We start from the raw sequence: 15,218 nt of genomic DNA on the forward strand, positions 1-15,218 counted from the left end.
CACCCATTTTGTATCCTCCACAGCAAGAAGTCGAGAACTTCAAGAAAGTCAATATGATCAGCCGGGAGCAGTTTGATACACTAACCCCAGAGCCCCCCGTGGATCCCAACCAGGAGGTCCCTCCTGGGCCACCCCGCTTCCAACAAGGTGAGAGAGGGGTACCACCTGGCCTAGGTGGGAGAGTACAGCCCTCTGACGGGGGGCTTCCCAGATGCAGTCAGTCACAGGCCCGCCCCTGCTCACTGGCTCGCTCTCTCTCTCTCTCTCTCTCTCTCTCTCTGCAGTCCCCACCGACGCCCTGGCCAACAAACTGTTTGGTGCTCCTGAGCCCTCCACCATCGCCCGTTCTCTACCAACCACTGTCCCAGAGTCACCAAACTACCGCAATGCCAGGACCCCCCGCACTCCCCGGACACCACAGCTCAAAGACTCAAGTCAGACATCACGGTTTTACCCAGTAGTGAAAGAAGGACGGACGCTAGATGCCAAGGTGAGGGGCTCCTGCTGCGTGGCTAAGAGTCTTGGGCTCACTTTACCACATTCCAGTGCTTTGCTGCGTTCCCTTGCCTGAGCCAAGAGACTGCCAAATCCCAGACCTGTTCTGTGTTTTTAGGATGGTGGGCCGCCTCGGGATCGAGTGGCCACATCTGAGGAAGGCACTGGGTGTGAGAGTGGTGGCCCCGTGTTGCCATGATAAGGCCTAAGGAGGATTGACCAGCTGTGGCTCCTTGGGCTCCCAAACCTCAGTTTCCTCACCTGTGGGATAGACATGACCAGTCTCTGGCTCAGAGCTGTGGACCTCATGTGTGAGAGACTAGATAACAAAAATTCTTTGTAAATTGTGAAGAACTCACACACATGAAGGAATCTTAGTCCTACAAATGCTTGGTGTTTCTCAGAGTTCTGTGAGTTAATAACATATTCTGGACTGACCTTTGCAGATGCCTCGAAAAAGGAAGACAAGACACAGCTCAAACCCACCCCTGGAGAGTCACGTGGGCTGGGTGATGGATTCCCGAGAGCACAGGCCCCGGACGGCATCCATCAGGTGCTGGCGCAGTGGAGAGGAGAGATGAGGCTGACAACAGGGTGGGCGGGAAAGCCAGGCAGTAGATGGGACCAAGAAGAAGGACCCTCTTTGGTCTGTAAATTAAAGAAGGGGCCCTTACCTAAATCCAAAAATCTGAAGAAGTCTAGAGAAGTAAATCTAGGGCCTGGGAAGATTTTCCCAAAGAAGTGGTGTCGCAGCCCCTCAGACCAGAGGCTCTTAGAGAGTATCTGTGAATTGATTTTTGGAGGTAGATACCTGCTGCCTGCCTCAGGATAGCCAGGTCATTAAAGAAAAATACAGATTCCTGGGCCCCACTCTAGACCTACTGACTCAGCTTCTTGGGGATAGGGTTCAGGTCCCCCCCACCCCACCCCCAGGAAAATTGCCCCAGATTTCCCTGTTCAAGAGCAACATTTGGGAGCCACTGACCTGTGCACTCTACTCCCTGAACAGATGGCACAGACTGGGAATAGGTGTGGTTTTAAAGAAAAATACAGATGGATCACCCCATAATAGTTCATCAAACAAACTTAAATGTGAACTTGGGGTAAATAAATGCTTATAAGCTCAGGTTTGGGCATTGTGCCGATCTGGGATGTAAAACAGTCCATGACCCCAAGACAAGTCTACCAGTTTCTGTGAGCCTCAGTGGCTACTTTGTAAAACCCATCAAAGGTCTACTCGAAGAGTGATCGGGCCGAAGGATGTTGGTTGGCCTACCATAGTACTTAGGTCTCTTTGTTGCCCTTTGAGAGGCTAGATCTTGGCTGATGGACCAGAGGAGCCCCTCCTTACCTGATGGCCAGCTGCTCCAGGGAACCTGGTGACACTGTCTCTCTCCTGGCCTCTAGCTCCAGCCCCTCAGAAGGGACACCTGCAGTTGGCAGCTACGGCTGTACCCCACAGTCTCTGCCCAAGTTCCAGCACCCTTCCCATGAGCTGCTCAAGGAAAATGGCTTCACACAACACGTCTACCACAAGTATCGTAGGCGCTGCCTTAATGGTAAGAAGCACAGGGGCAGAGGGGCCTAGCCTCCTAGCCTCGGGGGCCAGAGTGTAAGGGCTGGTGGAGCAGGTGATTCTGCTTTCTTCTGACCTTAGAGCAAGAAGGATTAGAGTTAGACTCAGGCCACGTAGTTTTGGAATACAGGAAGCTAAAAGAATCTGATACTCAGAACATTTCTGTTCCTTGATCTTCCTCTATTGATAATAAAAAGGTATCAAAAGTTTACCTATTTCTGGCATGGCTGTTAAGTCAGCTGTTGTCCACCGTGGCCCACTGTTGATCATAAAAGGGTGTGCATGGGGCGGCATAGATTCCTAGAACAGGGGCGGCTTAGCCGTGGCCTGTAGACCGAATCCAGCTAGCTGCCTATTTTTGTATGGCCCTTGAGCTTAGAAAAGTTTTTACATTTTTAAGGGGTTATGAAGGAAAAAAGAGGAACCTACGACTGAGACCACATGAAGCCTATAAAGCTTAAAATATTTACTCTGGTCTTTTATAGAAAAAAGTTTGCTGACCCCTGCTTTTAGAAGATGGTATAAGGAGAGACTGTCTAGATATTCCCATGTGTTTCCTTTTATCACACAGTGAGACGTCTTTTAACTGTAGATTGTCGGTTTGGCTGTGAAGATGCTCAGAAGCAGTCTCAGCGCTCCCGCGGAGTCGTTACTTTAATTCCCCCTCACGCCCCTTCTCAGTTAGCAGCACATGGCTGCTGAGTGCTTCGCTCCTCTGCCTTACTCCCCTGTGTATTTGGGTGTGGTGACTGCTTTTTTGGGATAGAATTCACATACTCCACAGTCGACCCATTTAAAGTGCGCGGTGTCATCCAGTGGCTTTTAGTATATTCCAGCATTGTGTGTCTGTCCCCGGCATCGATGTTGGAACATTTTTCATTAGCACCGCGGAAGAGACCCTGTGCACCTTGCCAGTCACTTCCCACCTCCACCCCTGCAGCTCCTCCCAGGCCTGCACAACCCGCAGTCTTAAGGATTTGCCTGTTCTAGACTTTTCCTGTAAATAGAATCATCTCATCAGCGGTCCTTTGTGGCTGGCCTCTTGCCCGAGCGTGCTGTTCTCACACTCGATCTCTGTGGTAGCACGGTACCAGTACTGCACTCCTGTCCGAGGCCGGCTAGCACTTCAGTAGAGGGACATGTAATGTCACATCTGTCTCTCCGTCACCGATGGGCCTTTGGATTTCCACTTTATGTCTGTGCTGAATAATGCCGCCATGAACATGTCCATATTTCTGTGGGCGTAGGTTTTCATGTGCAGAGTCATGTGATAACTCTGTTGTTTAACTTTCGGAGGAGTTGTGAGACTGTTTCCCAAAGAGGGGCCGCCCTTTGTTGTTCCTGATAGAAAGCATGAGGCTTCTGATGGCTTTGAGTCCTCCCAGCACTTGTTGTCTGTCTTTCTGGTAATGGCCATCCTAGTAGGTATGAGGTGATAAGTAATACCTCCTGGGGGTTTATATTTACGCGCCCCCCCCCCAATAGCTGTTCGTGCTGAACATTTTTTTCATGGGCTTATTGGCCATTTGTATGTCTTTGGAGAAATGTCCATTCAGATCCTTTGCCTACTTTTTAACTAGATTATTTGTCTTTATTATTAAATTATAAGAGTTCTTTATATATTGTAGGTACAAGTCCCTTATCAGAGTCATGATTTGCAAATACTGTTTTCCACTTTGTGGCTGTTTTTTCACTTTGTTGATGGTGTCCTTTGAAGCACAGGTTTTTATTTTATTTTATTTTATTTTTATTTTAAGGAAATCTCTTTTATTTGTTTTTAGTAGTTTTTTTTAAGATTTTATTTATTTGTCAGAACAAGAGAGCGTGAGCACAAGCAGGGAAGGGAGTGGCAGGCAGAGGGAGAAGCAGGCTCAGGGAACCCGATGCGGGACTCGATCCGACAACCCTGGGACGAAGACCTGAGCTGAAGGCAGATTCTTGATTGAGCCACTCAGGCGCCTGTGGTTTTTTTTAATGATACTAAATTTATGTTCTCTTTTGTTGTTTGTTCTATGGTGTGTGTTTTTAATGTTACTCTTTTGTAATTGTTAATATCTAGGATTCCTGAAATAATAATTGGTAATGAATAATTAATATGTTAGATTACCAAATTATTTCTTGATGCTTTTCCTTGTTCAACTATGCTTGAGAGCAGTCGTATTTGAGGTGAAAAGCTAGACTGCAGTGACTTGGTTTAGAAACCAATGCCACCTGCTTCTACGTGCCCAGCAGCAGGGCCTGACGCAGGATCATGTTCAGTAACTCTCTTCACCAGAAGGACAGGGATGAGCCAGGGAATTGGTGGGGGAGGGGGTATAGGAGAAAGGACCAAGTCCTTGAGCCCAAGAACGTTTGTCCCCTGAATCACAGGCAATGTGGCCCTGACACGTCTTTCCTCTTTCCTCCCCCATCAGAGCGGAAACGCTTGGGCATTGGCCAGTCTCAGGAGATGAACACTCTCTTCCGCTTCTGGTCCTTCTTCCTCCGAGATCACTTCAACAAGAAGATGTATGAGGAGTTCAAGCAGCTGGCTCTGGAGGATGCCAAAGAAGGCTACAGGTGAGTGGCATGTGGGGTGCGGGGTGGGGGCTGGCTGGTGCTTATTGGGGGGTGGTGAGGGATCCCTGGTGGGTCTGCTTCCAGAACTGTAACCAAAAATCTCTGGTGTGTATCCCAAAGATACTTTATAAAAAGATGATAATTTTTGAATGAGTAATAATGTTGACATGGTTCAGATGCAGAGAGGTCAAAGATTATATCATGAGCGGTCTCCTCAACCACACCCTGCCTCCAGTTCCTTTCCCCACAGACAGTGAGCATGGTCAGAAGCCTGTGGGCTTTCCTAAAAATACTTTGCTTGAGTAAGCAAGGATATCCCCGTAGTCTCCCGCCAGGTCCCTGTTGTTTACCCAGAGATTAGTCTCTATTAGATACTATTTTGCAGGGTTGTTTTTTTTTCGCACTTTTTTTAATAATTTTTTTTTAAAGATTTTATTTGTTTATTTATTTATTTGTCAGAGATAGCACAAGCAGCATGAGTGTTTGGCAGAGGGAGAAGTAGGCCCCCCACTGAACAGGGAGTCTAATGCAGGACTTGATCCCAGGACCCTGAGATCGTTACCTGAGCCAAAGGCAGGCACTTAACCAAATGAGCCACTCAGGCATTCCTAATACTATATTTTAGAGATCATTCCATGTCCATATATAAATAACTTTCTTGTTCCTTTTTATAGCCAGTATAGGCTTATTATGCTGTATGGATGTATCCCAGCTTATTTAACCAGTCTCCTGTTAATAGATACTTCGGTTGTTTTCAGTATTTTGGTATTAAGAAACAAATACCTAGAGTACCTGTGTGGCTCAGTCAGGCGTCTGCCTTCGTCTCGGGTTGTGATCGCAAGGTCCTGGGATCTATCCCCAGGTCCGGCTTCCTGCTCCGTGGAGAGCCTGCTTCTCCCTCTCCCTCTGCCCGTCGCTCCCCCTGCTTCCGTGCTCGCTCTCTCTGTCAAGAAGATAAAATCTTAAAAACAAAACCAAATACCTTTTAAAGATACTTTTCTTCCCCCCAAATAAAAGATCTCTCTGTAAGCAATTTGAGAAGTACAGAATTTTTTTTTTTTAAGATTTTATTTATTATTTGACAGAGACACAGCGAGAGAGGGAACACAAGCAGGGAGAGTAGGAGAGGGAGAAGCAGGCTTCTGGCTGAGCAGGGAGCCCGATGCGGGGCTGGATCCCAGGACTCTGGGATCATGACCTGAGCCAAAGGCTGACACTTAATGACTGAGCCACCCAGGCGCCCCTCAGAAATGTTTAAGAAGCTGTGGGGAGAGAAACCCTTTAATCCAGAGATTACCAGTGTTAATGTCCTGCCATATTTAATGCATTTAGATCATCACATGAATGCCTGTTGGTATCTTTTTTTTTTTTTTTTTAAGATTTTATTTATTTATTTGACAGATCATAAGTAGACAGAGAGGCAGGCAGAGAGGAGGAAGCAGGCTCTCTGATGAGCAGAGAGCCCGATGCAGGGCACGATCCCAGGACCCTGAGATCATGACCTGAGCCAAAGGCAGAGGCTTTAACCCATGAGCCACCCAGGCGCCCCTGTTGGTATCTTTTTTTTTTTTTTTTTAAAGATTTTAACTTATCTGACAGAGAGAGACAGTGAGAGAGGGAGCACAAGCAGGGGGAGCAGCAGAGGGAGAGGGAGAAGCAGGTTCCCTGCTGAGCAGAGAGCCCGGTGCAGGGCTCTATCCCAGTACCCTGGCATCAGGACCCAAGCTGAAGGCAGACACTTAACAGCTGAGCCACCCAGGCCCCCCTCCTGTTTGTGTCTTATCATTTATAAGCATTGCGTTTTTCCACGTTGTTAAAATATTGAACTTTCTTGTCTTCTTACAGAAATTCTTACATGCTTTTTGTTGAAAGTTTAGAAAATACAGATAAGATAATTTGAAAATCCCAACTCCCAGAGATAACCAGTGTTAATATATTTAAGTATGTGCCCTTCCAGGGGGTGCCTGAATAGCTCAGTGGATTAAGCCTCTGCCTTTGGCTCAGGTCATGATCTCAGGGTCCTGGGATCAAGCCCCGCATTGGGCTCTCTGCACTGCAGGGAGCCTGCTTCCCTCTCTGTATCTGCCTGCCTCTCTCCTTACTTGTGATCTGTCAAATAAATAAAATCTTAAAAAAAAAAAAAAAAAAAGTATGTGCCCTTCCAGATTTTGCATACCTATGTAGATGTGAAAATTACATATTTGTAATTATCACGTAACATTTTGAAACACGTTTTTTCCACTTGATAATCTATCATAAGCATCTCAGTATCCCTTGGTATAGATTTGTTATAATTTTTTTGAAAGATTTATTTATTTGAGTGAGAGTGAGCGAGTTAGCACTGAATGTAAGCACACATGGTGGTGAGGGGCAGAGGGAGAGAGAGAGACTCCCAATCAGACTCTGTGCTAAGCATGGAACCCAACACGGGGCTCAATCTCACAACCCTAAGATCACTATCTGAGCTGAAATCAAAAGTCGGACGTTCAATTGACTGCACCATGTGGGTACCCCAGGTTATAATTCCTAACAATTTATATTCTGTTGTACAGATTTACCATGATTTTTCTTAACTGCTTTTCTAAGACATTTAAATTTTAATAATGATACGAATAGTTTTATATATCTGTAAAATATAAAAATGTATTTTTGGTCATTTCCCTGGCATATTGTTCGTAGAAGTAAAATTTTTATTTTTTTAAAAGATTTTATTTATTTGCGTGAGAGAGAGCAAGCACAAGGGCGGGAGTGTGCAGAGAGGGAGAAGCAGGCTTCCCACTGAGCGGGGAGCTCGACACGGGACTCAATTCCAGGACCCCGAGATCACAGCCTGAGCCAAAGGCAGACGCTTAACCAACTGAGCCACCCAGGTGCCCCAGAAGTAAAGTTTCTGAAGTCAGATAAGCAAACCTACTAACTAACATGACCACATGACTTTGGAGAGCTCATCCCAAGGGCTGACAGACTTTTTCTGTAAAGGGACAAATGAGAAATATTTCAGGCTTTGCCAGACATTGGAGGGGGAGCTGTCTGTCACAAGTACTCGGCTCTGCTCCTCTGGCACAAAGAAGCCAGTGACATTTCATGAACAAATGAGTGTGGGCAGGGGGCCATTGTTCATTTGTCTGGAGTTTGCTGACCCCTGGCAAACCATAAACTGCTAGACCCCACTTAGACTAGCATTAAATATTAGTCTTCTTGAAGATTAGTTAGCATTTTCTTGAAAATCCGTATGCTTAAATGGTTTCCTACTTCATTTGTGATGCAGGTACATTTCCCTGTTTTACAAATACAGAAACCGTTTCCCAATTTTACTGGCTTGTGTTCTACAGATACGGTTTGGAGTGCCTTTTTCGATACTACAGTTATGGCCTGGAAAAGAAGTTCCGGCTGGATATCTTCAAGGATTTTCAGGAGGAAACGGTGAAGGACTATGAAGCTGGTGAGAGCTGGAGTTGGAGCTCTGCAAGGCCTGGTCATTCAGGCCTTCTTTCCCTTCTCCCTCCCTGGGTCAACCCAGGTCACATCCCACCTCCTGGTTCCTGAGCCTCTTTATTCTTAACTCCTCACCAGCCTGGCTTCTCTCTGACTCTGCCTCTTCTTTTCTGTAGGCCAACTCTATGGACTGGAGAAGTTCTGGGCCTTCTTGAAATATTCCAAAGCCAAAAATTTGGACATTGACCCCAAACTTCAAGAATACCTCGGCAAATTCCGACGTCTGGAAGACTTCCGAGTGGATGTGAGTGAAAGTCTGTCCTTTTTCTCACCCCTGTCCTGGAAAGAAAACTGGACCAGAGATTAGGATACCTGGGTTCTTGTCCCAGCTATGCCACTGGCTTAGGGACTCTTACCCCCATTGGGTCCTTGATGTCTTCACTTATAAAATAGAGGGTGAGAAGTGGACTCTGACCCCTAATTGGAGGGGTTTTTATGGTTGCTCCTCCCTCCCTCCCATGTTCTAGTAGCTAAATATCCTAATGCCCTCTCCCTTTTATCTCCTACCCCTCCTTACTGGTGAGCCCTAGTCAGCCATAACTAGTTGATTGGGGTGAGTACTCAAGTAAATGTCGTTTTTTCTGGAAGACGCCAGTTCCAGCCCTAGAAGTTTATAAATTCTGTTTAATACCCCCCACCACCACAACCACGCTCCAGCCTTCTCAGAGCAGTGACTCAATGGTGACATCCAGTGGTGGTTCAGAGTTATTGCTGCTAGGCATATCCAGGGAAGCACTAGAGTGATGGATGTCTCTGCGTTACATGTGCTTCAGGGACTCCAGAAATGAAACTTTTTCTTTCACAGAGTTTGTAATATATTAGAGGTATGCTAATCATATTATTCCCTTTGGAGCCTTTTAGCAAAAAGATAAATATAAGTAACAATAGTACTCCTCAAATGTATTAAAAAAATTGCCCTTGATTGAGTGATTACCATGTGCCAGGCACTGTGCTGGGCACTTTATATTGATCTCCTTTAACCTTTATAATGTGGTGAAGGAGGCAGGGTTTGCTGTTACTGTTGCTGAACCAGTGGGTAAATGGGAGCCCATGACCACCCAGTGAGATGGTGGCAGTGTTGCTCAGCCCTCCCAGTATAAGAGGAATCTGTTATCTTCCATCCTTGAGCACCTCCTCGTTTGGGGGCTAGAGGGAGGCACATGTGCAGAGAAGCCTTGTAGTAAGAAAACCTGTGGAGGTGGGACAAGAAGAAGGGCTGAGCTTTGACACCCGGAAATGGACATGTCGTCGAGGTCACCTTTAGTAGCCATGAGTCCAGACTGGATCATGGTCTGACTCTTAGGTCCGTGTCCTCTTTTTTTTTTTTTTTTTTTTTTTTTAAGATTTTATTTATTTATTTGACAGACAAGAGATCACAAGTAGGCAGAGAGGCAGGCAGAGGGTGGGGGGGAAGCTGAGCAGAGAGCCCGATGGGGGGCTCCATCCCAGGACCCCGGGATCATGACCCGAGCTGAAGGCAGAGGCTTTAACCCACTGAGCCATCCAGGCGCCCCAGGTCAGTGTCCTCTTTAGAGCTTGGTAGGAGATGAGGCAATCCCCAGGAGTATCTGGGCCTTCTGAGCTGAGACGTCCCAGAGTATGCAGGCCACATTCCACGCGTTGTCATCTGCGCAGCAGTCCCTTCTCAGAAGGGGAGCAGAAACTTGTGTAGGTGAAGGCCTGGGCTTCAGAAGTAGATGAGTCTAGTCCACATTTTGTCTTTACTGGTTACAAGCTATGGGATCCTGGGCAAATTATTTTTTTTGTGCTTTACTTTGGGGATGATCATGTCTCCATCAAAGGGTAGTGTAGACCCCATGAGTGAATGTGCAGAAAACAGCATGGGGCTTGGCATCTTGGCACAGAGATGTGCTTCATAAAACAGGTAGTTGGTTTTTAAGGTTACACCTGTTATCTACATTTGGAGGTAAGAAGGTAGGTCTCTAGAGAGGCCTGGCAAGGAAGGGGGTCTGGGTCGTGGCTGCTAATCACCGTGATCCCCTCCTCTGTTACAGCCCCCCATGGGTGAGGAGGGCAACCACAAGCGACACCCAGTGGCGGCAGGAGGTGGCAGCGGTGAGGGCAGGAAGCGATGCCCCTCCCAGTCTTCCAGCAGGCCCGCCACCATGATCAGCCAACCCCCTACACCACCCACTGGCCAGCCCGTCCGGGAAGATGCCAAATGGACGAGCCAGCACTCGGACACACAGACTTTGGGAAAGTGAAAAGCCCATTAGCCCTGGGGTTTGGGGGGGTGGGGACGGGGTGGGCAAGAGTCCATGGGGGTGCCCAGTCCCAGGAGAGGGGACAGAGAAGGGACAGGCCTCGAGTCATTAGAATGGGCCTTTGTGCTGAGTAGCAACGTGTACACCATTTGGGCTATCAGAGGTACCCCTGGGCAGGAGCCTCCACACACCCTCTTCCCCCTCCTCTCTCCATGACTCTTCTTCACATCCTAGCTTCTTCTAAGGGGGGGGAGGGAAAGGGGGGAGATTTTTTTTATATATATATATATATATATATCAAGTTTTAAATTATTGATAGTTCGTCTGGATTACCAAAATCACTCTGTAGCCCTGCCCGCGGCTGGTAGGCCGCCACCCTGGTTCCCAGCCACAGCCTCCTGCTCCCCCTCAAGCCAACTATGCAGCCCACAAGAAGGCCCTGTGGGCCCCATTGCCCAGCACTGTCCCATGGAAGGCTCTGGCAGCGTCCCTGGGCCCCACAAGCATCAGCCCCCTGATCATCTGGGGCTTGTCATCACCATGTTCTCCCCCTGCTGTCCCCACCATGCCCTTCTGCCATCTTCTAGGAGAAGGAAACCAAAGGATCTAGAAGTGGGGGCAGGGGAAGGTTTCATCCTCTCCCCATCCCCCTCTCCCCATACCCCTTACTCCCCAGCCCAGAGAGACGCTGCTCATACCAGAAAAGACTATTGAAAGATGATTTATTTTATTTTTCTCTGACCTTTCCATCCTTGGAAAAATGGAAAAAAAAAAAAAAAAAGACAAAATCGACCACAAAAGACCAAAAAAATAAATCAGAAAACCCCCACCTAATCCTCAGAAAGTGATGTCTTTCCCCTACCCTTGGATTTTGTTTTTTGTTTTGTTTTGTTCTTGGAAATAATATTTTTTTAAAAGTTGCCTTATTGTGGAGCGGGAATCAAATACCCAAATGCCTGTTTTCCTCGGTGGAGTCAACTCGAAGAGCTCACACCTTCTCTGGATGTGCCTGGGCTGGATTGGCTAGAATCTTCCTCTGGACTGAGTTGCATGTACAGTGCCTCCTGCCTGTAGGCAAGAGAGTTGGGGGCGGCTCACGTAGAGCCGTCCCTGAAATACCCCTGCTGTTGCATCGTTTGAAGCTGACGTCCTGTGTCTGTACACTGCTGCCACTGTCGTGTCCTCGCTCTGCTTGCTGTTGCTTCATGACAGGCCCCGTCCTGCCGTGACACCCTTCATCCTACCCTGGGAACCCCAAGGCCAGGTTGGCTTCAAACTGTTGAAGAAGAGCATTGGCCTGGATCTGGGACACACTTGGCCTCAGCTTGACCATCTCCCCCCCACCTCCAAGGGGAAAGGTGAACACCTGGCAGCCGAGGCTGGGGAACATGTTGCCCGGAAAGCTCTGAGACCTCAAGGAGGCTTTGTCTCCTAACAGGCGGAGAAGGATGCCATTCTCCTCCCTTGGGTCTGGAGGGGTCTCCCCATCTTGCATCCCCCCTCTGCAAGCCATCTCTGCCCACCCTCCAATTGACCCTGCCTGGGAATGAGGGATGAGGAGGATTTGAGGGCTGGGGGGAATCCTGCCAGTTGGAGAAGCCCCGCGGCAGGAAGGTATATGTGGACATAGAGTATACCTGACTTCTCTTCTCCAGCCACTGACTGCTGGGGTCGGGCTGAGCGACAATGGCATGGTTGGAGTCCGCTGGCACCCAAAACTAGGGAGGGTGATGAAGGACTAACCCACACAGATTGAGCTGTGTGTCAGGTGCGGGCGTGACATGTTCCCCCGTAGTGGGGACCGAGCAGCACAGAGAAGTTGATGGTAGTGTTGCTCCATTGCTGACACTTCCTTGGCCCTCTTTTTAACTGTTTCTTCTGTTGGGCCCAAAGATTAGGAGCAGGAGACAGTATCCCAGACTGGCAAGGGCTTGCCCTCTGTTACGGGCACCTCACCGCTTTTGGCCTGTACCCTTCCCCATCTCTGCGCTCCCAGTGGTTAGTATGTGGGAAGCCCACCTCAGTTCCTGTGACCTGGTTTGTCTCGAAAGTCAAGGATGAGTGTCTGGTCTTTGCTCTGTAAGTGGGATCTGAAGCCTTCCCCTGCTGTTTGGTGCCTGCCCTGTGTTGTATCAGATGCTGGACTCCTGCATCCCTTCTTCCCTTTTTACCCCCTTCCTTTGGGTCGCTCAGCCCTGTACTGTATCCAGCACCATAGAACCTCAGTGTTTGTCCTCTGCTGGGTTTGGGGGCGCAAGGAAGCCTTGGGGGTGTGCGGAAAGGCTTTTCTTTAACCTAGAGTTTACTCCCAGGCCAGGGGGCTGCCATCCCCTCCCTGATTCTCCCACAGACACCCCAGAGAGAGGAAGCCCCTTTGGGGTGGGGAGGTGAGGACTTCATCTCATCACAGGCTGAGGATGGGGGGAGGGGTTTTTTCTCTTTCTTTTTTTGTAACATGTTAGGAGTTAATGTTGCAAAGAGTAGTTTACATCTTCACTTTCTGAAGACACTTGAATTTAGGACCGACGTATCTGTGACAGGCATGCCAGGAGTGGCCGGAGCCATCAGGGGCTTGCCGCTTCACACCCACCACCCTCCCGTGGGGGTCCCAAGACCTGAGACAAAGCAGCCTGCCCAAACCCTTCCACTCATCCTGTACCCCTCCACGAGTGGTCCACGCCAGTATGACCTCTGGGCATCAAACATCACAAGGTCTGAGTGCCTCAGCCCTGCTAAGGGGCAGGGTTCTCTTGCCCTCTTCTGAACCTGGCGGCAGACTCACTCCCAGTAGAGTGGCTGCCTGGCCCTGCCCCAGCCTGGACCCCTGGGGCTCAGGCCTAGGTGCTGAGCCCCCATGTCAAAGTTGTTACGTTTTTGTTTTGTTCCATTGTAGCTCATTTTTCCCCCTTTCCTGATGATTGATTTTACAAAAGAAAGTAAGCTGCTCAGCAGGCCCTGGAAGTGGGGAGCAGGGGCAAGGAAGACGACTAGACAAGGGGCAAGGGCGGGTGGGCGTGGGTTTTGTTTTTGTTTTTGCCAAAAAAGCCTGAGTACAGCGGTGTGGATGATCTGGTGCCCTTGTGAGTGGGACCCAAAGTATGTCCTGTTGGAAAGGCCCCTGGATTTGCCCCCGCCCCTGCCCTCTCCTTCAGCCATGTCAATGGCAGAGGCAGAGAAGATCAGAACTTCTAGCCCGTTTCTCACTGGCGAGGAAAACTTGTCATCTGGCTTTGCGGAGAAGGTTCCACCTTACGCTCATAGTACATTATCTTTACCATGTGCTAGGATATCACATTTAAAAGGACAAAAAAAAATGTAAAATACTTGAATGAGCTTGTATTATAACATTAATATTATTGAGAGCATCTGCTTTCCAGGCTGAAGTGATTCATTCATTATTCTAGTCCTGCTTTAGTCCTTTGTAATTTGTGGTAATTATGCTTTTCTTTTTAATACAAAAAAAATGTATAAAAATAAAAACTTGAAAAGGCAAAACACTGGCTGGTCTCCCATCTGGGGTACAGCTCTTGAGGGATGGAGCCTCAGATCCAGGGAGTCCTGCAGTCGGAATGTGCAATGTGCGCATGAAAGCTTTTGCAGGGCTCTGCTGTAGTGCTTGTGAGGAGTCTGCCTAGGGAGCAGACTCCCAGAGCTGCTGCTGAATGGTTCCAGGAGGAGTCCTCAGTGGTTTTTGAGGGCTCCTGCCAGCCTTGAGTTCACGGCCACCTTGGGTCTCAGGTGAGACGTGGCAGCGGTAGTCGGTGCCACAGAATGGGGAGCTGCCGGGCAGCAGCTCTGGGGTTCTGCCCCCTTGCACGGCTCCCGGGATTTCTGTCCTCTGACTGTGGCTTGGCATCTTGTAAGGAGACAGCCAGGAAGGTTGCTGGGATGCCTCATGGACAGCCAGCACCACCCCTCACTGAAGACTTCCCCTGCTAGGTTGTAGAGGACTAACGGGTCAGTGCTCTGGCCTTAGGGAAATCCAGGCCAGCCAGTGAGCCCTGAGGGTTGAAGCTGGAATGACGACTATACCCCACCCAACCCATGACCGGCTCCTGGGCTGTCGGTGGCTTTTCCCTGACCTGTGAGGCCGGGCACTGGCAGAACAAACGTTTGGAATGCCAGTCTGGCCTAGATGTAGAATTACAAAACTGGAAGTGAGGCATGGCCTTCCCTACTCATTAATCTGACCACTCTCTCGTGCCTAGCACTGGAGATCCCAGTAGAAGTGGTTTTCCAAAGAATCCCACCATTATTTCCGTGGACAGGTGCTTTAGGACCACTGCTTGCCTCCATGGGCTGAAGAAGAGTCAAGAAGGTGGCAACCGGGGCTTCTGTAGGTGGATCTGGGGACAGGCAGACACCCTACTTCCACAGCCTGGTAAGGATGCTCAGAGCGGCCACTGATGGTTATCGCACGGCTGTGGCTCCCAGATGTCATGTGGTTAGGAGTGTCCGGACTAGTCAGAGAAAACATGGAAGTGCCTACTGGAATTAAGAGATCAGTTTATTTCCCATGCCTTCCACTTTTACCCTCACAAGGTCTGTTGGGAGTTTGGTGACGTCTGCCTTTTCGTAAGCCTCACTTGTTCACCCAACCTCAGGGCCATTCTGTTCGGTGAAGAAGAGAACGGGCCCAGGCCCCCCTGTCCGAGCCCAGCCCCTGGCTGCCAAAAGGTATGAGAGACTGTCAGCCTCTCGACCCTCTACGGTACCTCAAAGTCTAAAGCCCTCACGGGCAAAAAGGCATCTATTCTTCCTCCTCCTCCACATTCCTCATTCCCTACCCTATTAAGTAGACCGAAGATGGGCTGTTTCCTAAGTGTTTACTTGTAAGAAGGGGTTGTGCGTGCGGGCTGGCAGCTGCG

General features: G+C 48.9%; 1 protein-coding gene across 4 annotated transcripts in view; it reads left to right on the forward strand.

The window, feature by feature from the left end:
- The window catches only part of LARP1 (La ribonucleoprotein 1, translational regulator), a 58,231-nt gene extending 44,386 nt beyond the window's left edge, over positions 1-13,845 (forward strand). For 3 of the 4 annotated variants that reach the window (XM_032851632.1, XM_032851630.1, XM_032851631.1), the window contains exons 12-19: positions 24-147; positions 285-490; positions 942-1,048; positions 1,903-2,054; positions 4,486-4,630; positions 7,963-8,072; positions 8,242-8,369; positions 10,141-13,845. In XM_032851632.1, coding sequence (XP_032707523.1) covers positions 24-147; positions 285-490; positions 942-1,048; positions 1,903-2,054; positions 4,486-4,630; positions 7,963-8,072; positions 8,242-8,369; positions 10,141-10,350 — 1,182 coding nt within the window. In that variant the 3' untranslated portion in view covers positions 10,351-13,845. Of the gene's footprint in view, positions 1-23; positions 148-284; positions 491-941; positions 1,049-1,902; positions 2,055-4,485; positions 4,631-6,475; positions 6,606-7,962; positions 8,073-8,241; positions 8,370-10,140 lie in introns of those variants that run through there. The other variant, XM_032851633.1, reaches the window with a different exon arrangement.
- Positions 13,846-15,218: the final 1,373 nt, after the last annotated feature.

Source organism: Lontra canadensis, unplaced genomic scaffold (genome assembly GCF_010015895.1).
Source record: "Lontra canadensis isolate GAN:19392208 unplaced genomic scaffold, GSC_riverotter_1.0 scaffold5, whole genome shotgun sequence".
Classification (NCBI taxonomy): Eukaryota; Metazoa; Chordata; class Mammalia; order Carnivora; family Mustelidae; genus Lontra; species Lontra canadensis.